At 36.7% G+C, this 26036-nt stretch overlaps 1 protein-coding gene across 1 annotated transcript; it reads right to left on the bottom strand.

The window, feature by feature from the left end:
- Window positions 1–7627: 7627 nt before the first annotated feature.
- Window positions 7628–8968, bottom strand: LOC125278814 (protein ANTAGONIST OF LIKE HETEROCHROMATIN PROTEIN 1-like). Its single transcript, XM_048208147.1, has 3 exons — window positions 8403–8968; window positions 8197–8245; window positions 7628–8065 (listed from the first exon to the last, which is right to left on the bottom strand). Exons 1-3 carry the CDS (start codon window positions 8966–8968, stop codon window positions 7628–7630), a joined length of 1053 nt encoding a protein of 350 aa, XP_048064104.1.
- Window positions 8969–26036: the final 17068 nt, after the last annotated feature.

Below are 26036 nucleotides of genomic sequence, written 5' to 3'. Positions count from 1 at the left end.
GGTCCTGCTCTGCTTCATACTACAGTAATGTTAATAATCGCATCCATGAACATGAGTTCTTCCCGAGTCCAATCCCTATTCTTTTGTACACCGTCCGTTGAGATGGAGACCACATGTCCCAAGTTTCCGCTCTAAAACTTGGTGTCATCAAACTACGCCTTTGTTTTGAATAGGCTTCTAGCGACCTCTAGCGGAAAAAAATATCACAGATTGTACCATTAAAATAACATTAACTCCAGGTCAAACATGGCATGGCATTGAGAAACTCAAACAATAACCGACAAACTCTGACTAAAACCGGGACCTATTTATACAGAGAAAGACTAATGAGGTAACAAGGGGGAGGGGAAAATCATCAAGGCAACTAACAAGGGTGGCCATAGTAACCAACAAGGGAGTGAGGGCAAGCACAAGGTGAAGATGGACATGACAAGACAAGAATACACTTCAACACAAGAGTCCCGGACTCAGACACACACGTACTGAGTTCCTTACAAAAGATTACCACGACAAACTATTTTTTGTTTGGATTTGACTTTGCACAGATAAATTCTTTCTGAATTGAATTTTTCGAACTAAAACTTTTTTGATCTGATTTATTGAACTTGTTTTCTTCTGAACTGTTATTTTTGCTTTGTGTTCAATTCCAAGGATTTATTTTTTTGGAATGTGATTGAGTGAACTGCTCAAGTTAACAACTGTGAACTTTGTAAATGTTTATTTGAAAATTGATATTAATGTAGTATTCTAGGAAAATCATATAGCCTAGAGGGTGCACCCAACAGAATAATTTAACGAACAAACAAAGAGTCAGGTGAAATTGTTCACTTACTGTCAATTGAATTTAATTGAAAAATCTGTGTTGTTATTGAACAAAAATTGTGACAAATTGTTGATTTAACATTTTTATTTATTTTTTCCCTTTAAAAAATAGTCAATTTCTTTAATAGTTAATTTGAATACAAAGATTTGCTTTATTCTTTAACCGGTGTTGTCTTTATTACATCTCCATAATCGAACCTACTGGCCTATGGTGATATTATGGTTTGACAGTAAAGACAATGAAATAAGCAATACATATATAATAAATACATACTAAAACAACAGTGTTAACACACTCTAAAAAATAGTTTTGTTTTTTTAACAGGAAGAACGTCCAATAACAAGTTATACCCAGATCAATGACCAGGTACCCATCCTGGTCAAGTTTTTTTCTGGAGATGATTTCAGGCTCTCCAGAAACAACATCAACATGCTGGTCCAGATGCTGCCCCATCAGAAAGCCCATGGATGGAGCCATGAAATCAAAGTGCTGGTTATGGTATATTGGCTTGCCTGTGGAGCGTCCTACAGGTCACTTCAGACACTTTCAGCATGCCACTTGCGACGGTTTGTAGCACTGTTCACAACATTGTGGAGGAGATGATGACCATCCTCCACAAACTTATTCATTTCCCTAAACCAGAGGAGATGGAGCATGTGGGGGCTGGCTTTGCTGACCTTGCTGGTCATGAGGCATTCCGGCATGCAGCTGGTGCCATCGATGGGTGCCACATCAGAATTCTTCCTCCTGCAGAGCTACAAAAAAATGTTACATTAATAGGAAACTGTTTCCTTCTATAATACTGCAGGGCACCTGTGATGCCAAGGGCACATTTATAGATGTGTACATTGGCAATCCAGGCTCTGCTCATGATGCCCTTGTCCTGCGTAGATCACCGATGTACCAGCAGGCTCTGTATCCACCAGCTGGATACTTCCTGTTAGGAGATGGTGGATACCCATGCCTGCAGCATCCTGTTGCAATCATGACACCATACCGCCAGCCTGTCGTAGGTAAGAACACACACACAGATGACAGAAAATGGTTACTTTCATGACTTTGAAATATACCACACATTTTTCTACATGATTTTTGAAAAACATGGTCAAGTTGAAGCATCATTCAAGGGCAAGGAACATCATCGAGTGTGCCATTTTCTTAAGGCCCCTGGAGATAAGGCCTCTGTTCGGCCCAAATGGTGATTGGTGCCTGCTGCATCCTCCACAACGTTTGTGTGACAGCAGGTGATATGATGAAAGAGGAAGGGGAAAGCCACGGAGAAGACGACAACGAGGAGGACACGGATAATGCAGCAGTGGATGAGAGGGACCTGTCTGGGAACCGTCTCCGTGAACAACTTGCTGCTCAGCTTTCTGCTCCTGAACAGCTGCCTGTGTGTCTGGGTAAACATGACTACACTAGACAGTATACCTCTCCAGATGTGTGTGAACATAAACAATTGGTGGCGCTGTGACCAAATTAATGTGGTATGGTCAGAGTGAGGTGACAATGACACTTGCAAAGTTTGGTGTCAATATGTCAAAGCATTGCAGAGATACAGCTTCAAGACTGGGTTTTGCATCATGCCTCAAATTTGTTGCTCCGGTATACGAAAATTGTTTGTTGTATCGACTTGAAGTCAATAACTTTTTGTCGGCATGGGCTGAAGATGATATGGTTCAATTTTGGAGTAAAATTGGAGAAACGGTCTAGGAGGAGTTCTAAAAAGTAGGTTTTTATAGAAAAATAATATGGCGTACAGGAAGTTTAGCCCACTATGGCAAATTTGATATCTATGTTCTCAGCATGACCGAAGGAATCTACTGAGACCAGTTTTATTACAATTGGTTAATATTGTTAATATAATCAGAAGTATTGTCAGGGCATGGGTAAGATATATGTGTCTAGGATGTGTAAATGAATATGGATGTTTAAAATTGTAGCTTCTGTATAAATTAACATAAGCAGTCTACTTATGTGTAAAGCAAAATTTATGACACCATAAGTAGTGAAGTGTGTCAAGTGTAAGTTATGGTTTAGGTCAGGGGCATTTCCTCCGAGTAGGCAAGGGAGGCAGAGCCTCCTCAAAAAAATAGGATGAGAAAATAATCCATATTACATATAAAACAACACAAATATTACAAATTATGAAATTAAAAAGAGCACAAGTCACGCGTATTTCTTAAGGAACACTGTCCAACAGCGACACCCGCAGGTGAAGTTACACAGAGGAGTCATGCTTTACAGTCTACAGGAGTCGTGCCTCCCTTTTGCTCTCATAGGAATCCATAGAAAATCATCAGACCCCCGGCGTGCGGTGGGTTTTGTGGGGGGTAATTGAGAATGAATGGGGGAAAGTCTCGTGAGAGGAGGCAATGTCTCCATCGCGCTATGATTGGATGTAATTGGTTATGATTGGATATGATTGGTTTGTGCGATAAATCCCGCCTCTCGTTGACGTGCGCGTTCCACGCGTCAGTTTAACTGAACAAATGATGGCGTCAATCGGAAGACTAATTGAAAAGTAAGTAAACAGGGGCCAGTTGCATAAACTTAGTCACTATATTAAGACTGTGTCTTAAGAACTAGTTTGACCAACTTGCAGTTAACAAGGGGTAATCAATGTTATTTTTCAATTCAAATTACACCAGTCTACCTTTTATGTAACAGACTTTAAAAAATTAGGACCACTCTTCAAGAAAAACATTAGTGTCTTAACTTTTAAGACTAGTCTAAGTGGTTTATGCAACCGGCCCCAGATCACCCAGTTAGATATCACTGTCACGTCAAAATCAAACTTGAAAAGGACTTAAAACATGACTGCGGGGTTTTTAGTGCAATCAGCTTGGTGAAATTAAAAATAAAATTAGTGTCTGTGAAAGACGGTGTTTACGGAGCATGACTGATAATCCAAAATAAAAGAAAAACTGCAATACACTAATAAAATATATTGTTTAAATTATTATTGCCTTTAGTTATTATTTTGGAATGAATGTAGTGGAATGAAATGCTTAAAACACTAACCTGATGAGATTGACTTGGTTTTGATAAGTAGAGTATAACATTTTTAATGTAAATTTACAAAATAGAATTGTATTTGGTTTATTTTTTTCTTTTTTGATGTACTGTAATGTAATGTTCATTTAACAAGGAAGATGTGTCAACTTTAAGAGTAATGCACATGAATTTACATTGATTCATAAGAAAAAAAAAATGTGCCTCCTCATTTCAGAACACCACTGCACGCCACTGGTTTAGGTGTATGTAAACTGCATATATTTGTTTGGGCCAAAGGTAGAATTGTAATTTGCAATGTGTAAATATTAATATTTTTCTTATACAAAATCATTGTTTTGCTTTAGAAGGTTTTTATCAAAGGGTTAGTTTACCCAAAAATTATTTCACCTTTATGCTGTTTTACACCTGTAAGACGTTCATTAATTTTTAGATCAAAAATAAAGATATTTTAGTTGAAATCCGATGGCTTTGTGAGTTTTTCATAGGGAGCAATGAAATTTTTTCTATCAAGATCCATATAGGTACTAAAAACATATTTAAATCAGTTCATGTGAGTACAGTGGTTCAATATTAATGAGAATATTTTTGGTGCACCAAAAAAACTAAATAATGACTTATTTAGTGATGGTTGATTTCAGAATAATGCTTCATGAAGCATATAAGCATAAATTAATCAGTGTGTAATCATAAATTAATCAAATCTGGTGTTCGGAGTGCCAAAGTCATGTGATTTCATTAGTTTGGCAGTTTGACACATGATCTGAATCATGATTTTATACAGTAATTCATTTATGATCTGATGTTTCCTGAAGCAGTGTTTTGAAATCAAGTATCACTAAATAAGTTGTGAAGTGGGGCTAATTTACATATTAATTGAACCATGTATATTAAAGGGTTACTTCAGGATTTAGCATTAAGCTTTGTATTAGTAGAATACCACTAGTATTTTCTTATTACTGTGCTTTCCCCCTTCATATCAGCCCGAGATGAGAGATTTATGCATTTTTATTCTGTAAAAAAGCCTCAGATGACGCAAAAATCGTCATTTTGCGTCATCGGAGGCTTTTTTGGCCAGAGGCTTAAAACTACAGCCAGTAATAACAGGTAGTTCTGCATTTTTTCGCCACGCCCATAACATATGCGCGTTTGAGGTTACTCACGGACATAGATCAAAGATTTTATCAAAAGTGGGTGTCAATTATGTTTTTAAGCTTACAGTAATTAACATTATTTTGTCTGCACTACATCAGTGGTTCATCTCGCAAATTTATCGGTCTCTGCAGTCATCTGCAGATTTTATAAATATTTGGGGTGACAGCTCTACTCAGGCCAAACTTGAGGGCTGTTATCGGAACCGGGCGGTTTTCGAAACCATTTCTAGCGAAATGGCCGAGCGTGGTTACCGAAGATCCTGGCTCCAATGCCAGCGAAAAATAAAAAGCCTCCGAGCCAAATACAAGGAGGTTAAAGATTGGAACAAACGAAGTGGCCGTCAACGTATCACCTGTCCATTTTACGAAGAGCTGGACTGCATTTTGGGGGATAAGCCCAGCGTTCAGCCACTAGAACTGTTGGACAGCTGCTTTGGCCAAGAGGAGCCCGAGGAGGAGAGCCCAGGTCCCGCAGCTGTCGCGGCCAGCCTAGCTAGTCGCTCTTGCGGTGATACAGGTGGGTTATTTGCACATGGCCTATAGCTACTGTGACTTAACTTTATAAAATTGAAATACGTTGTGTGACAGTTTGTTAAATGCATACACAGGTGATGGGACCCTTGTAGCTCTTTCGCCTTCTGCCTCTACCTCCGATGAAAGTTCTGCAGCAAGTGAAGATACATCTGTGAACAGCCATGCATCTTCCACACCCACTGCTTGTATGTACTTGGCTGTATTTTGATCGTTTTCCAACTGAATTAACCTCTTAACCCCCACCTGAACCGAATACATTTTCTACAGTTTGTCATTACCCAAATCTAAAAGCTTCTTGGAAAAAAAACAACGAAAATGTTACGAAAATGCAACAAAAAAGTGACAAAAACATGACAAAAAAGTGATAACGTGACAAAAAGAAATAAAAAAATATGATGAAAGTGCAACAAAAAATTGACAGATGAATGATCATAAAAAAAGTCAAAAAGTGATGGCAACTGGATCAGTTTTATAGCTTTCAAATGAGGTGTTAGTCTGTTCTGTAGGCTGTAAGCTTTTAGATTTGGGTAAAGCCCAAGAAAATGCACTCAGTTAAAGCGGAAGTTAAGAGGTTGATAGAAGTCTTGGCAACCTTCGACCTAAAACATGTGATATGAAATTAATTTGTTTGAATTAAACGTTGAACTGGCTTCCACTCCTGAACAGCTTAGTATTGTTTATAAATGGCCATAAATAATCATAATTATTACTAGATATAAACTGGAATGCTTGGTATTTTTACTGTTATACTAATAAAAAAATAAACATGGTAATCCTTATTTTGATCTGATTTTTTTTTTTTTTTTTTTTACAGCTACTACTGCCAAGAGCAGAAAAAGAAAATCAAAGATGGAGGCAACGCTGGAGGTGTTTGCTGACAAGATTACCAGTGCCCTTAAAGATGACGACACAGATGTTTTGTTGAAGATGCAAGCAGCTCAGCAAGAGCATGATCGTAAAATGTTCGTCATGATATCTCAGTTTATGGAGAGATCAATCCAGCCTCCACAGCCACCTTTCTACCAAGCACCAATTCAGCCCTCTCAGATTTACAACTCAATTCGTCCTCCTACTCATCATTCCACATGGTTTCCTGTGGCTTCCTCTCCATCTCCCACCCAGCCCTGCCCTGTTTTCAAGATTTAAATCAACCACTGCCCTTCAATAATACTCATCCACATCCGCCATTTTTCCAGGCACCGGCAAATACTCAGGGTAAACAGGCTTTAGACAACGAGGATCATCAGCCACCTTTCCAGTCTAAAGATGATGAAACCCACTTTACAATTTTATGAATGGTTCTAAAACATTAATGCCAGTTAATGATGCAGTTTTGCACAATGTTCAGGTTGAAGTGTGAAGGTTATTGATATGCAAGGTTATTTTGTTGATGGAAAATTGAAGTTGCATTGTATTTGTTTGCACTATTATAGCCACACTGTTTTCTCTTAATAAAAAGGAAACCGCAATAGCAGTATTGAAAATGTTCTTTAAAAACTTATTGCAGCTATAGTAACTAATTTGTGGTTAGGCCTGTCAAGATAACAGGTACATATTACAGTAAAATGCAAAAAGAAATGTTATTTTTTTTCTTTTAAACCTATGTGATTGTCCTGTGAAATCATTTTCCTGAACTGTGATTTGTTGGATAATTTGACTTAAATGTTTAAATAAAGTCATACATTTCCTGAGGTTATTTCATTTTATTTGTGTCAATTGTGAATTGAAATAGGCTCCAGCATCCCATGCAATCCTAGAGTAGGCCTAAATAAAATTTATTTTCATTTAATTCATTTTTTTTATACATCTAACACTAAATGCAAAGCAACTCACTTAAAAACTACACATGAAACATCTCATAGAATGGCTTTTAAAAGCATGAAGTTCAACTTTAATTTATTTTACACACAAGTCAAGTAACATCATCAAACAAATGATGCAAGATTTTTAAAACATTTCAATATATTGAGCTATTAAAATATTGAAGACCTTGTAATGACACATAAACTAACTAACAAATATATGTACAGATAAACATTGAGGTCAAAAAGTACAAAATGTCGAACGATATTGTAATTATTGTGACAGCCCAGTTTGTGGCTCAACGTTGGCTAAAAAAAAGCTGAGTCAGTGCTTCTCTGACTCTTGATGGCTGCACATCTACAAATCCCCCTCCTTCAGCCCATCTCTCAACATGAGGAACATGAGGAACATGAGGAACAGTTCCACCAGCCTCTTCATAATTCTCCCCGTGCATTTCACACACGTTGTGGAGTGTGCAACATGCACTGATTATGGTGGGGACGAGGGAAACGTCCACATCCAGCCGTTTAGCAAGGCACCTCCACCGGCCCTTCAGTCGGCCGAAAGCGCACTCCACAGTCATCCTGGCTCTGCTGTGGCGCTCATTGAAGTACTTCTGCTCAGCTGTCAGGGTCCCTGTGTCACAGTATCCTTTTAACAGCCAGCTTCGAAGGGGATAAGCCGGGTCACCGAGCAGCATGATTGGCACTTGAACGCCCATTATCTCCTCAGTGTCCTTAAGATTTAAAAGCACATATAAAGGCAAAATAATTAAAGACATTGTATACATTATATTACTAGATTATTCACAGGTGGAAAAAGCTCCCCTCTCTCTGCGAGTGAGTACACATGGGAATTCCGGAGTACCCTCGCATCATGAACACTCCCTGGCCATCCAGCATAGATGTTGGTGAAGCTGTTGGAAGACAGTGTTAAATTACTGAACAGTGTACAGTGTCCTATGTACAGTATTTTCAAGGATAATATTCTTGCAGATGTATGGTTCTACCAAAAGAAAGTGAGGCAAGTACAGTACTTTTAAACTATTATAAAACAATATCTATATTTCTTACCAAAACCGATGATCCACGACACCCTGGAGCAGAACTGAGTGCCACCCTTTGCGGTTGAAATACTCTGCGTGGTTATCCTCTGGAGCAATGATGGGGATATGACTCCCATCAATTGCTCCTCCACACTGCGGGAAACCCCATCTCTGCTGGAAGCCTTCAATGACCTCTTGCAGGTCATCCCCTTTGGGCAGTTTTATGTAATGGGGCATGAGGACACGGCGAACTGCTTGGCAGAACTCGTGTACAATGGAGCAGACTGTAGACTTGGCTATGCCGAACAAGTTAGCTATCGTACGATAGCACGCACCTGTTGCTAGCCAATACACTCCAACTGCAACGCGTTTCTGCACTGTTATGGGCCGCCGCAGACATGTCTCTTCCCGTGACAGAGTTAATCGAAGGCGCTCACAAACATAATCGAATGTGGATCTGGTCATTCGAAAGTTACTGATGAATTCTGTATTAGTGAAGCCACTCACATCAGTATCCCACCACTCCTGGCTGCGACTCCGCACCCACACGTTTCTCTGTACCGACGTTGCTAACACTGCTCCACAAAACGCCATGGCCAAAAACCTTGCTCTCCTCCTTCTTTTTAATTTTCTTCTTAGAACGAGAAGATTGTAATTGTGCTGGCTCCGTTGGGAAAATATTGCAACAAGAGCTCCGCTGTTGACTACACTGTTGTTGACATCCATGTTTAACGTTAGCTACTTCCGCAAACAACGAGTGACGTCGCGTACTCTTCTGCGCATGCGGGTCATTTCTGGGTCATTTCACGTTCACACAGGAGATCACTAAAGGTCGCATTGAATTGAAAATGTGAACGGCCTTGCAAAAAAATCGAATTTTTTCAAAAAATCGGAATTGAGCATTAAGCCCTGCAGTGTGAACGTAGCCTTATATGCAACTTATATGTAATTGTCTATCTAACGTTACTTTGCTAAGTTTGCAGTTTCACTGCTACCTACAACACTACATATAGGCTCCTGTGTTATCAGAAATAGAGGCTAGTATCAGCGAGTCTTACCTCTAGGCGAATACGCTTAGGCCGTGTGTCCACCAGAGCGTTTTTAGCCAGCTGAAAACGCTAGGCGCTCTGCTTAAAACGCCCGTCTGTGAGCGCTTGAGAGCGCTTCTGCAGCGCAGCGTTTTTTTCCGTTGAGACGCTTTGTTGCTATGATACGGAATATCAACGGCACTGTTTACTTGTAAATGATTTTGCAGGAATTTGTTTCAGCCTTAGGCCGTGTGTCAATTTAGCACAATTTCGCTGTAAATATATGAACTAACTCACGATTTATAGAATTAATATATAACAAAGCAAGCCTAGTTGTTTGAATTTTCCTGGTAATTTCCTGGTAACCGATAGGCGTGGTTTGGGCGTGGCCTCGCAAGGGCAGCAAAACAAGTGCATTCTGGGAGTTGTTGTCTTTCATCCACATTAGTGAAAAATACATTTTCTGCCTTTTCTCAGTCTAGAAAGCTCCAAATTCAAAAATAATTTCACATTTCTACTACATAAATGACCAATTTTAAATACACATTCATCTTTCCAGGGGTGAAGTACCCCTTTAAATGAGGCAAGGGTGTAGTGTAACATTCAAGGTATTTTAAGTCATGGACATTTTTTTTACTTGATTTTTTATTTAAATGTCATTTAGGTAAGCAAAGATGAGTTTTAAGGTATAAAATAATTGATTACATGGGGACTTAAATTTTGTAATATTGTATTTATTTGAGTGTTTGCAAAGTATGGATTGATTACTTTATATGCGTTGATAAAACATTTTATATCTAATGTTGACATTGATTGTATAAGTAAAGAAATGACTGAATAGATAATAATATATTAAGCAATATAGTATTTTGTCTAAGTTCATATTGACTGAGTGAATTTATAAGTTGTGTTGGGAAAAAAGAAAAAAAAATTGATAATGACGTTGATTACAAATAGTAACAAATTAATTCTATAATTATGTATGTTATAAATTATGTTCTATATTTTTTTTACAAAAAGAGTTATGGTAGTTTATATTAGCTTGGCCTTAAACGTTAGTAATTTGATGTGTATGTGTCTTTGTTGTTATATGGAATTAAGCAGGTTTTTTTTTTTTTTTTTTAGATCAAAGTGACGGTGAAAATTCTTCAAATTACTGAAGATCGGGAGAGTTTCACACGATCCCATCAGAGAATGAAGAAAAGAACCTATAATGTTGCAGATAAAACACACAGCATCTCCTTATGTGTATGGGGAGGTGAAATTCTCTCAAAAGCCAAGTGGTACAACTTGACAAATGTGTCCATGCAGCAGTTTGGTGGAGAAATGTGCATATCCACAACAGCTCAGTCAAAATTAATGATGTTAGGAGATCTTGAGATTGAGGTATTTCGAGTTTTTGACAACTACACAGTTTTTGAAGGGCAGGTTGTGACAGCAGAGGTAAATGTGGACTACTTGTGTCCAAAACAACATGTAGTGGAAAATGTGAACCTGACAACACCCATCACAAGATGCCAACAGTGTGGGGCGTATTGCAGAACTGCTTCAGTTTTTGCACTTTTGCGTTCAAAAGTTTCTGTTGAAGATGCAACTGGCAAAATGAGTGATTTTGTCATTGATGAATTTGTTCTGCAGCAGCTGTTAAATTTAGTTTCTGAAAGATTCTTTGAGACAGATAGTTTGGTGTCAAAGCTGCTTGTGCAAGAGGGAATTCAATTGACAGTCAGAGGAAACCGTGTTACAGCAGATACAATTTTGCCTGCATGTGCCAAACCCACTAAAGAAATGGATCAGGCAAAAGATTCAGTTCCTACTGCAAATTGCAGCACGTCAGCAGAAGATCTCATGTTGGAGGACTTTTTTAGGAATGACTGTGGTGAACAGGTCAATTCACTGGATGTTGTGAATGAAAAGGAGACTGTGAACATTGAAGATAATGGCAAGGGCAAGTTGACTGATTGCAGGACAACAGAACAGGTTGTTGAAGAGAGTGAGGAAAAAGAGCCGGAAGCATCAGCACGTCCAAAGTATGGCAAATGTGACAAAAAGTTGAAGCATTCTGGGAACTCAGGAAAGAAAAAGTTGCTAATTATGTTTATTTATGGAGTTGTAAATATTACAACTTAGTTGGTTTTTAAATTTTTAAAATTGTGTTAAAAAAGTTAAAATAGTCATTTAGTGAAAAAGTGTTAAACACAAGTACTATTATTATTATTTTTTAGTTAAATATGTTTGTTAGAGATTAAAGGTAAAAGTAGGTGTGGTGTTGTGTTTTTTCCTGGGGAGTGGCGGAAACAGCATTAATCAGTTTCTGTGTTTAATTTTGGAGCGAGGGGCTGCTCCCATAACGTAAAATACATTCACAGCAACTACTGTATTTGCAGCAATTTTTTCAGTAAATATTAACCCATAATACTTATTAAATATTGAATAAAATTGATTACTACATTGACTACACTTACAGTAGTATATTATATCTGGAGAGTGAAAGAGAGATGGCATTATCGTTAACAGTGTAGTATGTGAAAATGTATAGGTAACTGGAGAGATGGTTACTGAGTGAATTAACAATGTTCCTAAATACGATCCATAACGTTAGAATTTCTGTTAACTGCATTCATTTCAGTATGGCTAATGTAACCCTTCATCATAGCCTTCCCTAAACATAGGATATACCATTCATCAGCACACACACAAATACATACAAAAATATGTGTATGTATGTAGTATGTTTCATATATATATATATATATATATATATATATATATATATATATATATATGAATTAAAAAGTAATTCAATTCAAATGGATTTATATATAATTTTTTTCATGCAAATAAAGTCCTTTGAATTGAATTAATTTTTTGTGAGTGTTTAAGGGGGCTGCTCCCATAAGGTATACATTTACAGCATGTACTGTATATATATTTTCTCATGCTTCTATGGTCATAAATATTACTAACATCCTAATGTTGCGTTATGTTAAGATACATTCACATAAACATGCACAACAAGTTAATATCAATGAATGAAGCTGCTCAGTTTAAGTCAAGAAAGAAGTCTGGTCAACAGTGAAAAATATACAAGGCAACCAATTGCATTCAACAAAACATTTAATTATATATTATATCCAGGGAGAGAGTAGGTAAGTTTTCCTTGAATGTTCTGTCTTCAAAGAAACTCATTCAACTTCCTACAGGGAGAGTAAGATGGCAGAAAGCAGGCCAGAAAAGGAATATAAGTGTTCACAATAGCCATTACATTCTTCCAGCGCAGCTGTAGGATGATCTGGAGACCTGGTGGTGAATCAAGAATCAGTCAAATGCTTATATATACATTGATAACAAAAGCATTCAAACTCCACACTATAGGTAATGCTATAGTTACTTGAATTTTTGGGTGAAAGCATTACCTTGCCAGAAGCAGACTGTGGGCCTGTTTCTACCTGGTGTTAAGATGCGTTTTGGCTGATCATAAGTGGACAACACTAAATACAGGTGTAAATGGGGTCTAGTTTGAGCTTGTCCACTTTCGACCACTTCCAGAGATATTTGAAAATGATGCTTTCATAGTGTAAACGCTCATGTGGTCGAATGCGTTCAAACCGCCACTAAAGACCGTCTACTCTCCGCCTACTGATCTAATGTGTAAACATTATGGGAAGCACGCTAGCTAGATTGGATTTAAACTTTGTTGGCTGAAGACCCAAGTTTGGTTTGAAGATGAAAAACGTACCAAGCACAATGTTCTCTCACCATCCCTGATTTCTAACACACACTCACTGCGTTCAGCTGGTCTCACGGCTGTCAGAGCAGTAACAAACACTGATGCTCTCTGTATGTTTTCCTGTCATCTCTAGGCGTGTTCATATGTAAACTGCTCAAGCTTATTTTGTCTATTAGATTGAAAGATCTAAAAAAACCAATACATTTACCCACCCCCTTGAAGAAATCGGGACAGAAGTGGTTGAAAGAGGACAAAAGAGATGGATTATAACACCAGGTGTAAACGTGTATGTGTCTCCCTCGTTCACTTGTGATCTGATCAACGAAAATGCATCTTAACTCCAGGTGGAAACAGGGCCTGTGTCAGAGCCCAGAGGAGACCGGGTCTGGAGTCGAGTCAAAACCGCTGCTGGACAGAACTGGGAGTTGTAAAGAAAGAGGAAACGGTGTTAAGTTTAACACATTGAAGGACAGATTAAATACACATTTCCAAAACATTTTCATGAGGTTGACATTACAGAAGTGAGAGCACACACCTACAGTTCGGTCCATAACTATTTGGACATTTGTCATGATTTCTGTTATTTTGGCTCTGTAATCCAGTACTCCAGTCCTCAAACTATACATCTATCAAGGTACTTATGATCATCCATCTGTCCTTCTGTTTTATGTTGTTTTCATAATTTCCCACACACACAGTAATCTGTTAAAGGTGCTATAGAGGATGTTTTGTTTCATACATTTTTGCAATATTACTTTAAACTGTCTTTACTAACTGATAAAAGACTATTTATTAGGTGCACTGAAAGGAATAATATTAATATACATCATCTGTGCACGAGGTAGGGCCTTAAAAACATCAGCCAATCGTTTACGCGATCATTGCGTAAACGATTGGCCCTCTGGCTTGTCAATCACTGCCATGACGTTCCTTGTGAGAGACGAGCGCGGCTGCGCGCTCCAGTAACTTTCCACACTCCACAGGCGCCGCATGCAATGTTTTTGTCAGGAGTAACAACTGCAGATTATGAGTTACCTGCGGTGAGTCCGACATAATGAATCCACTAACACGACACAGCGAAAGCCGGTGGTAAACAAACACTCGTGTTCCAATACTAGTGCACAAGTTTAGGGAAGCGTTTCCTCGAAATGAGCTGTGAAGGAGGGGGGTTGTTCTTACGCATGCGCTCATTTCAAAAACTCACTAACAGTCTTTGGTTTCTCAGTTGTTCAAAAACATCCTCTGTATCACCTTTAATGTTTATTTACTTATTTTGAAAATCCAGGTTGAGGAGATTGAGCCCTTGGAGGAGGAAATTGAGGTGGTTGGGGTCACAGACGTAAATGGAATGCGTCACATTTTGAGCAGAAATGACATTGTGTACAAAGTGCCGTCACACCTCTACAACGGGACCATAGATGACATCCTGAGGGAGCTCCTGATGAAGGTCATCCTGCTGCACAAAAACAACAGGGTGGTCTCTTTTAAAACTGCTAAGAAATTGATTTTTTATTTTTTTTATAATAATGTATATAGTTATGGTTGTTTGAACTTTTCTTTTTACAGTTATTTGTTTTGTTTTTTTTGGTTTGTTTTTTTGCCATTTTAGAGTATGTTCAGTTTGTTCAGATTTTTGTTTTGTATGTTAACTATTGTATGTTGTCATTGGAAAAACTAAATTAAAAAAATGACTTTGCTATATTAAAAAAAAACTACAGAATCATTAAGGCTGTGTCTGTACACTTAAACTTTACTGTCCCACAGACGGGTTCAAAAACAAACCTTAATGCTATACACACTTGTGGCCAAAAATTGGATTATTTAAATGTAATGTTTTTTTTTTTTTTTTTTTTTTTTTTTTTTTTTTTTATGTCTTATGTTTACCAAGGCTGAGCTAATAATTTGATCAAAAATTCAAATATTACAATTCTGAAATAAGTTTTTCAATGTATTTTTTGTAAATGTCTTTTGTGCAAACATATTTTCATGGGATTTTTTAAATGAATATAACTTTTAAAAAGTAGGAAAATTAAAAAAAAATCAATAGTTCAAAATATTTTATAAAATTATTAAATATGTAATTTTTAGTTAAATGTATCTTTGCTTAAAGCTGCTGTCTGTAACTTTTTTTGGTTAAAAATGATCCAAAATCAATTTTTGAGCAAGTACATAATCAGCCAGTGTTCAAAACTATCTCCTTATCTTAGCTCGATTCACAACGGTAAGCTTGTAATGTTTTATAATAAGAGCGACATGGTGGATTTCCGTGGGAAACTCAAGCATGCAGCAGTTCGTCTGTGCGTCATTACGTCACGTCCGTAAACAGAAAAAAGGAGTCCCGTTGAGAGGCTAGTCAGTTATATCATGTGAGGAAGCTGCTGGTAGCGGACCATTTATAGCCTTTTCTCACAGCAGCTGAAATAATTAAACTGATCATTTTGATGGTGGATTGTAATCCAGAAAGATCCAAATGACAATCATCAGTGACAACTGGAGATTCACTCGTAGTCAAAAAGCAAAAGACTTTGGACTGGAGTGTGGAGTGACTACAGACATTGAAATCTACAGGTAAAGCTATTACACACATAGTCATAGCAATGCTGATGTTGTTAACATTAACAATATAACAATAATAATTTGCACGGTTTGATGTTATCTGAGCTAAGCGATCGTTAGATTTAATCATCATTGGCAGCGTGATTTATTGTAGGCCTAATGCTTTTTTCCTCAGTTGGTCAGAACAAAAGTGGCAGACATGTTACTTACTTGTTCAGATGATATTTTCCAGTGAAAATTCTTATATTGGTCATACTTTCAAGACGTAGAGTCTGTGATTCAGAAGTTCAGTATCCACACCGGTGCGGTGATTGACAGCAAGCATTAGATTCATCCGCTGATGAACTGTGCCGAGGCACAACGCACGTACAGGTAACTGCTCCGCATATGACTGCAATTGCAGGTTTCCAAACAAGAGATGGCAACAAAGAGGAAGAATCGTGGACTGCAGCTTTAATATTTGTCTGTTCTTTTATTTGTTTTTGACATGTTAGCTCTGATTTCAATTTATTTTTCAGTAAAAGTATAAATGTGTTTATTTTGTATTTATTCTAGCAAAAGGCAATGCATCTGTTTGTTTTATGTGCACAACTTTAGGATAACCAGACAGATGATTCTGTGGGTGACCCTGAACAGCTCTTTGTGGTGTTCATTATTCAGAAGGAGCTGGAGAACTTCCTGAACCTCCTGCTGACACTGACATTGTGATCGAGGGAGTTAAAGTTTTGAATCATTTCACTTCAGTCACATCAGCTTGTGCCCTGCTTCTGGGTATGATATACATCATACTATAATGGTCTTTATTAAATAGTCATAAATTTGAATTCAGCGTGTTTTAACTTAAACCTTTTTTTAATCATTGTAACACAGTTCGTATATACGGGAAGAAGGAGGCGGGAACCGGCGAACATTCAACAAAACTTTAATATAAATAAACAAAGAACAAAACGAAAGTAATGCCGGCAGACCCTCGCGGACGTCTGCCGGCCACACAAACATAATAAAACGTAAAATAAAGTCCAGGCCTGGTCCTCTCTCGTCCTTCACTGACGTCGCTCCTCCTTTTACGCTCCTGCATGTCCTGCGTGAGAGACTCAAGGCCGGTGCGCCTCCCAGGTGTAGCTCGTTATCTCTCGCGTCACCGGCCTCGCGCCGTTCTCTCACGGCTCTCGCCCGCCCTGGTCGCCACAATCATATTTAAAGTTTCACTTAATTTTGTTGTACATTGTAACAGTCACATTTCCAAATATTTATGACCCACCTTCTGTCAGTCATACACCACTACCGATCAAATGTTCAAGAATGTTGTGTAGTTCTAACTTCCTGTTGGTTTTTGTTTTCTTTAGATGTAAAAAAGGAGGCCTCAAAGTCTGTATTTGCTGTTTCTGCAAAACTGGCTCTGTTTATGCTCCTGATCAGCTTTCGGGCATTGCTCGTGGTGGAAATCCCTGAGTTCGTCAGAGTATCAATTTAATGAATAAGGACATACTTTTTGCATCAGAAGAGCTTCAATCCTTAAAGCTTCAAGTCCTGAACAGTGAACTGTGGTAGTGTTTCAGTCTGTAGTACTGTGTTTCTGTCTTTGTTGGTGAGTTTCCTTTTGTATTTACTTCCATTTTACAGATGCATATTGCATTTATGTTGTGACAGTTTTCCAGGCTCTTTTTCCAATGACTAAAATGCATATTTGAGCTGTTTTAACTGAAAGTAACTAGTACTGACATGTTAAAATGTGTCTGTGCTCTTGTGTATTTTTTTTTTACTACTTAACCCCTTTCACAGACAAGGCTTAAATCTAGTCCCAGACTAAAATGCTGTCTGAGCAGTTTTAACTGAAAACATATCTTAAAATATGTCACTGCCATTGTTTTGTCTCAAGATAAACACTTTTCTGAGGCATGTCTATAAAATCTACTTAAATAATTGAACTAAGGTCTGATCCTGGCTTAGCCTAAGCTCTGTCTGTGAAACCAGGTCTATTTGTTTTAGTCACCATGAAATGCCATTTTTACAGCCACTTGTTTTTCCTGAATGTGATGTTAATTCCTGTTCAAACAGTGTGTGGTTAGAAATACATATGTACAGTATGTAAATTGAAATGACATTATTTCAGGGTGCAAACCTGATGAAAAATCAACTTGAATTTCAACCTTGATTCAATGTTGATTTAAGGTTGTTCTGCTATCTGGGTGATATATGTTTGGAACAACATGAGAGTTAGTAAATGATGACTGGGGGGTTTGGGTATGGGGGTTAACTATCTATTTAAAGACATTCTGCTGTGAATAAGATTGCACTCACCATTTTTAAAAGCTTGGATGAGTTTTCGGCTCTGTATTGGAGTCAGAAAAGGAGTAATGTCATCGTTTCCAACAAATATAAGATCTTCTCTTTTTCTGACACCAATAATATCAATTAGGTGTGCAACAAGTGTCCTTCAGCATCTCATCCTCAAGTTCAGGCAGTATCTTTTTAATTTCACATGATAAGCTTTCAATATCCATATCTGTGTTAATTTAGAAAAGGTATATTGCATGATGCAGGGATACAACATTTAGTCCTGAAGCCTGATATACTGGAAGAGGGTAGTAATCGCACAATCTATCAGCATGAACACACAGAAATTTTTCTTCTGAAATTTCTAGGCAATTAAGTCCAAGATCACTCAAAAGCACTGACTGAAGCACGTCAACCACAAAGTGCACTTGTGTATGGCTGATAAAAATCATTGGTATCTTTCCAAAAATGAAGTCCAGGGACCTCATTTATAAAACTTTGCGTAGATTTCATCCTAAAAGTGTACGTACGTGCAAAAGCTAAATTCTACGTACGCACAAAAAAAATCAGATTTATAAAACCATGCGTACGCCAGAACCTGCGCACAAATCCCTTTATAAATCCCAGTCAGCGGAAGATTGTGTGTACGTGCATCTCCACCCTGTCTCCTCCCCGAAATCACCATATATGGAGATTACGACGCCTAGTTTTACTATGCATAACCTCATCTGCATATCATTTCCATGCACATTCCCAACCACGTGACACCACGGTTAACACCGTCAAAGGTACAAGACATTGGAAAATATTAGATATGGACTATAAATGCTATGTTTTAGAATAAATATATCAAAATATGCATAAAAACAAAATTGTATAAATTGCTTCAGACAAAGGTTTTAATATAGAGTTACTTCATTCATTTCCACTGGCCAAATAGTATTTTAATAGTTTTAAACAATTCAAATCAAATTTAAGCAGTTTTACTGATAAGGTGAACATATCTTTTAGGAAGTTTATAAGTTATTTTTAGTGGAGACAGATAGGCATACTTATTTATTGCAGTGTAAATACAATTGTCTTTCTCGGCGCGTCACTGACAAAGTATTTTAAAAAGAAAACATCCAAATCTTACCGTTTTCCTCATATTTTTCCTTTAAATGGTAATTGTTTGAAGATCCTTCACACGACATCAACACCTCCTGCAGCTGTGGTTGTACAGTAAGATATTATCATTGGACCTATTCAATCTGGACAATGGACTGTTAGACTACCGAATCCAGCAGTGTCTTCCATAATATCCAAGTTAAGTGTGCATCACTGATCAAAATATTTTGTCATAACATCTGCAGTTTAGTTTAAAGAGAAATTGTGCTCCAAGCGCTCCTCGCTGTCATTAAAACAGCGTGTCACAGGAAAAGTGATAGAATAGCACATCTACTATCTCAATTCATATCATGTTTGTTTAACTTCTGCGTAATGTAATTTCAGTGCTTATCGCCAATAGTGAAAGTGTAATATTAATGTAAATGTGTATATCAAAATGACAGCTGTACTTCATAAATGGCTAACATCTGTTTTCTTTTTTTTTTCTTTTTTTCTTCAAATCACAGTTGTGTTGTCATTATTATTACTTATAAATCACTTACTTCCACAAATGTTTTTTTCCTCTTAAGTCTCAGCTGTGTTGTTATTATTCTTTATAAGCAGAAGAGGTACAAGTAGCCTAGGAAAGTTGCATTCCCTAATGAAGCAGGGTGTGGCTAATATCAACAGTAGATGGATGTACCAAAATGTACATACATACCGTGAGGGAACTTGTGCTTTCCTACTGCCTCGAGGAAGAAACCTAGAGCAGTCTCTGCCCTGTTGTTGGTTGCAGCCCTCAGATACATGACCTGATGAATAACACGTTTTGTAAAGTTATTGGCATCTACAAAATTGTATGACAACATATTTACACAATTATTTAATAACTGTATAGACTCAATTTATCACTAACCTTTCTTGAGTAGCCATCTATGCCCCCAAATATTACTAAGCCATATCTGAATATTAAAAAAGAACATCTCTAAAAGCAGCCTTGACACTGCCTGTGAATACACACGAAATATTAAGTGAAATTATCAAACCAAATTAAAGCGAGCAGTTAATGCACCTATAATATATCACATTTAACCCACTAACAATATGTTTATGTTCAATTACCTGAGATTGTCCGACATTTGCCAGCTGACATTAATTATTCATCTTCACACCTGTACGAATTAGCCACAGCATCCATGAGTCGCACTGAACTGGAGTGAAGTCAAATTCCCTCTTCGATTGATTGGCTAAAGGAGGAGCTGTCAATCTAGAGCTAGTGGACCAATGGTGGTGTTTAAGCCCAGCCTAATTTGCATGAAACTCGAACTGCAACATTTGGAAACGCAAGAGCAAAATGTAGAAAGAAGAGCAAAGAGAAAAACAGCACAAGCGCACAAAAGAGTAAAATATGAGCAGAAAGAAAAGAGTAATAAAAGCAAGGAAAACAACTTTTAAGAACGCATAAACACAAGTTTAAGATTTGTACAATATCATTTTTAATGTGTTTAAAGTTTTGATTCATGCTTGTTATTTTTTTAAATGTGCTTTTGATTTTTCGATTTACAGTTATTATATTATGATCCATGACCACGTTCTTTGCCATTCCAATCATTTTGCATTATTTTTTAAAGTTTGCGCTATATATTTTTTACAGTTTTTAAATTTTTGATTTACGCTTATTATTTTTTGATCCGTGACTGCAATACTATTGGCGGGAATGTGATCCCATAGGATTCCCCAAAACATTGGAGATTCGTCTCCATATATTTCAATTATCATTTCCGTTGTCCTTTTCAATTTAGGATTTGGCCCTCCCCCTGTTGCAGGGTTTTTTCGCTTGAATATTTCCTTTTTTGCCTCTTGAACCATATTTTTAAAACGTTTCTGAATATCTTTGACAGATCGCGAGACAGACGGGTTGACGCTGTTAACTTTTTCAGTTATTGTTGTCCACACCTTGTGATTTTTGTTATTGACATTGTAGTTGCTAAATCTATTCATTAAAGTGGACTTATATAGTGATGGTTGATTTTAAAACATAATGAATCAGTGTGTTGAATCAGCTGTTTGGAGAGCTAAAGTCACGTGATTTCATCACTTGGCCCTGAATTTGCTGGTTTAACACATAATCTGAATCATGATACAACACAAAAGATTTATAATGCTTTAAAGTTTTTTGAAGTAGTGTTTTGATGACATGGGGGTAAGTAATAAATGAAAGAATTTTTATTTTTGGGTGAACTAACCCTTTAACTTTCATTATTCAAGTGTCTGTTTTGTGTTAAGTTTATTTTCCTTGTTAACTTCATTAATTAAATGTGCTTACAATAATCAAGAGTGAGATAAGAAAATGCATGTTCCAGGTTTCCCTTTTAAAAATAAAGTCTCAGTGTAAGTGTAATGTTATATTATTGTTAAAACATTTGTCAGATGAATACATGAAGTGGTAAATTTTGATAAAATGTGATTTGTAATAGTATTAAAAGGATTTTATATAGTTTAAATGGATTTTAAATGTCAAAATGGCATTAAACGCGCTTGATATGCATTTTGTTGTAGAAATTGATATTTTAAATCAGTAATGAGGTAGGAAGTGTTAAGGCAAGAAAGTAAAAACGGGCAGTTTTATTCAATGTGTTGACGTATTTAAATTGAAACAGGAAGACAGGGTGGAACATATTGAACAGCTTTGGACCCTTTTCTAAAAATAGGCGGTAGCGTTTTGCACCACAGTTCAGTTAGAGCTGTTGAATTTGTAAAAACCTCTGTTTCCTTGTAATCTCTATTATTTATTCTGGTAATGCCATTTATGTCATTTTAAAATACTGGGTTTAAATGTGTCTGATTAGCAGTGGTGAGGCTGGATTTTCCAGGCAACCATAAAGGTACTAAAAACACATCTAAATCAGTTCATGTGAGTACAGTGGTTCAACATTAATATTATAAAGCAACAAGAATATTTTTGGAGCGCCAAAAATATTCCGAAAATTAACGAAGGTCTTACGGGTGTGAAACGGCCTGAGGGTGAGTAATAAATGACAGAATTTTCATTTTTGGGTGAACTAACCCTTTAATATTGATTGCTTCTTTTACTTATACTGATCCTTGAAATATAACGTTTTACACATTTTATACCCATGTTTAAACTAAAATTTGTCCACATTTTATATACTGGTAAAAACACACTGAGTTTTAATGTGTTTCAATTCGGACACATGAATGAACTCTGCTTTATGAACTCAAACAACCTTTTTAACACATTTGTTTGTATAATATTTGTCACTGTTTTAATTCTACTACAAAGATTACCTGAGGGCTGTTTCATAAAAGATGCTAAGAAAAGCGAGGATTAAACTCCAAAACCTGACTTGAATTAACCTAACAAATGAGTTTGGGCTAAAACGGTTTCATAAAAGGTAATTGAAGTTCACGCAGTCCCGCTAATTCGATCCAGGTTCACCTAGTCAAGATAATTTAGCGTGCACACTTTTCTTAAGCAGCCCTAGAGGTCGATCATGGATCAAATCGATCCACCATAGGAAACGGCATACATTTTGTGCTATTTTATGCGTTTGAGACATGCTGTTTTCCTCAGTGCATAACTTACTTTTCACAAGTTTATTCTCCATCTGTAAATGTTAGAAAGTAATGCAAATATTTCCATTTTGAGGCTAAACTTCACATTGAACGAGCGCTGCTGCACACATGCGCGCTAAACAGACGGGACGCAATAGAAGCAATAATTCTAAAATATACATTTCGCTAAAATATTTGATGTTGGACATTAAATGTGCCTTATGTACAATTTTAAACCTACAAGTAAGTGTATTTTTATGATAGTAACTGTAAATGGACTATTGTAATGGGGTAAATCTATATACTTTGGGACAATTACTGAGTTTTGATTCATCTTACCAATTAAAATTTAGTCTGTGCATATTAATTTTAATTTTTAATTTTGTGATTTTAATTTCTGCTCTTCTAATAACCATAAAGAGTACTACTGCCAAACAAAACCAGAGAGAAATGTATTCATATATTTTAAAACAATATAATTAAATATTGGGCACAAAACATTTAGCCAGTAAGAAAGGAAAACCTATATATATATATGTATATATATATATATATATATATATATATATATATATAAATAATTCAGGTCGATTAGGACACTTTTCCCCAGTCATTTCAATAGCAAAAAGTGTCCTAATCAACCTGAATTCCATATATATATATATGTTAATAAAGTCAAATAATTGTATGTGAGAGAGTCAGTTGTAATATCATTGCATTCCTATTGGTCAGTGTTAGAGGAGCTCAGTTTAGCCTGACAGTTAGCCTGCTCCGGAGCAGGCTAGCTGCAAAGTGTAAATCTCCATAGTAACTTAATGTAGATTAATTTAGCCTCCCTTCATGCAACCGAGTCAGGGCTAAATTCAGCCAGGATAACTGGAAAATCCCAGCTTAATCCCTTATCTTGCTTTTGTGCAATACCCCCCAGGTAAAATTATTGGATTTTATGCACTTATGTTATTGTAAACAATGCAGCGTCTGAACAGGACTTTTATTTTGGAGTGACAACATGATGTCATAAGACTGCGCCGTGCTCCTGCATCTGCTGTGATTCTGCTGAATAAAGGTTTGTTTTAAGAATTGAATCTTTTTTTAATCAACAAAAATAGCTTTAATGGTTTTTAATAGTTTTACAAGCGATGTGAAATTAGTTTCTTTATTATTTAATGTAACAGTGTGATTCTTTATCTATCTGTAATGAAGAATATTTGTGTGAGTAAAACTCATATCCACTGATGAGAAACAGTAAACCTGCGTCTCATTTCTCTCTTTCTATATATCATAAATCAGTTTATCATGAACACGAGTTCAGTCTGTGGCGAGTAATGATGGAGAAACTGAACTTTTCAACTCCGAGTCAATTGAATCAAATACTTTGAGAAATGATTCAGTGAATCACGACTCGTGCTGCTCAAACAGTGAACATGAGCGAGAACAACACTAACAAGCTAACCAATCGTGTTTTCATCAAAGAGTAATCATTTAATCTATAATCCTTTAAATACCACATGTAGATCATGAATGTCTAAATATGAAGTTTATTAATTTTTAGCAAACACTTTTTAAGTGTTGTTGTTGTCCAACCGGTCATTGAAGACCATTAACTCTGTTAATTATTCTCTTCTTAAAGATGGCGTTTATTAAAGAGGAGACTGAAGACACGAAGATTGAGTTTATTAAAGAAGAGAGTGAAGACATAAATATGGAGTTTAATAAAGAGGAGAGTGAAGATATGAAGATAATGTTTATTAAAGAAGAGATTGAAGACGCGAAGATTAAAGAAACATTCAGTGTCAAACATGAAGATATTGAGGAACAAACAGGTTGGTTTTATTCTCACAGATGAATTTGATCATTATTAAAATGCCCAGCTCTACAGAAATAGAGAATATACAGAAATATAATCTTAGAGAATATTACAGAAGTAGCCAAAACAATTATTTTCTGCAACAATAAACCCAATATCATCTTCTGAATAGAGAACAATGGAAAATATGTTTTTCTGTTCATGCTCAAAAGAAAAAATAGTCTGTAATTTGGTCTTTATTATTTTTTGTCAAACTTACAGTTTTGTGCATTCGTATTTATATTAAAGGGCATATTGCAGGTTAGAGCTTTAGTGATTCAATGTGTAGAAAAATAATGTATGAAATAGATTTTCTTGAAAAAACACGCATAAATACGCTACATAGGCTTCTGGAGTCGTTTTTTGTGAGAAAATTTTACTTCCGCATCTGAAAAATGCCTAATCGGACGTGACGTCACTGAAGGGAACGCGATCAATATAAACTATAGGAACACAATGGCTCGCAATGACAGTTCGGATGCTGAGGAAATTGTAAATGCTTATTTATACTCGTATAACTAATCACAGCCATACAATTAGCCTATGTGGTCAAGAGAGCAGGGACAGGCCAGGATTAGACAGAATAACGGTCAAAAGAGACAAATTGAGCCTTCGTGTGAGGAGAACCAGTGGAGAACAGGACAGAGACCGGTGTTAGCTTACAGATATAACGTTAACGACATGTGCTCAGATCACAATATTGTACAGATTATTATCATGAATCAGGCAATAGCAAAGCTATTGGTCATCTAGGAGTAGGCCTAACTGATTACTAATAACAGAAACGAATAAACTTTGATCAAGCGTATGTCACACGCGTTAATATCCGTCCACACTAACGTTACGTGATATAGCCGTTTCTCATCACGACTGATTTGGTAAGTTAGTTAGCAAATGTAATAATCAAACACAAAACTTAAAATGTGCACCGTAAGTCTTCATCGAGCTGCATCTCTGACGGATCCGTGATCATGTCTCCCGCCGGCGGCCAAACAAACTTACTGTATGTATTTCATGTTATCCTTTATTCATTAATTCTGTGTTATGAGTTTATTCCTTGCCCATTCACTGATTGTGTGAGGATGTATGACGCCGTGATTATGTAGTTGTGTGAACTTGAATGTATATATAAGTTTACATACATGGCATGCATGAAATTGGAGTATTTACATTACCAGCACATCATTCAAAACTGTTTTGTGTGAGTGTGAGACTGTATGCATGTGTACATAATTTGTATTCATCAGTGTTGAAATTGATTCAAGTAAAAACGGTGAATAAGCATAGCGTGTGTAAGTTTATTCATTTAATATAATAATTTACAGAAGTATTACAATGTTGAACTCCATCATATCGCCAGGATGATAATCCTCCAGTCTAAAATGAACGCGTTTTTCGACGCAGATGCAGAAGTGAAGTCCCGTCTCTTCACCTGCACAAAACAAACCCCGGCACAGAAGATAGCAGCGTAGTTTTTCTTGTTAGTAAACCTCTGTACTCGATGTCCTGACAGGCTGAAGTTTGTGCAACCTCCACAAACACAATAATTTACCATTACGATGA

This window comes from Megalobrama amblycephala, linkage group LG11 (genome assembly GCF_018812025.1).
Source record: "Megalobrama amblycephala isolate DHTTF-2021 linkage group LG11, ASM1881202v1, whole genome shotgun sequence".
NCBI lineage: Eukaryota > Metazoa > Chordata > Actinopteri > Cypriniformes > Xenocyprididae > Megalobrama > Megalobrama amblycephala.
This window is presented reverse-complemented; position numbering and strand designations above follow the sequence as displayed.

Excerpts from the sequence above, each read along its gene's own strand:
- LOC125278814 (XM_048208147.1), bottom strand. The coding sequence starts at position 8,968 with ATGGCGTTTTGTGGAGCAGTGTTAGCAACGTCGGTACAGAGAAACGTG. Across the intron at positions 8,246-8,402 it reads GTCGTGGATCATCGGTTTTG|CTTCACCAACATCTATGCTG; the intron begins GTAAGAAATATA and ends GTCTTCCAACAG. Across the intron at positions 8,066-8,196 it reads GGAGTGTTCATGATGCGAGG|GACACTGAGGAGATAATGGG; the intron begins GTACTCCGGAAT and ends TTAAATCTTAAG.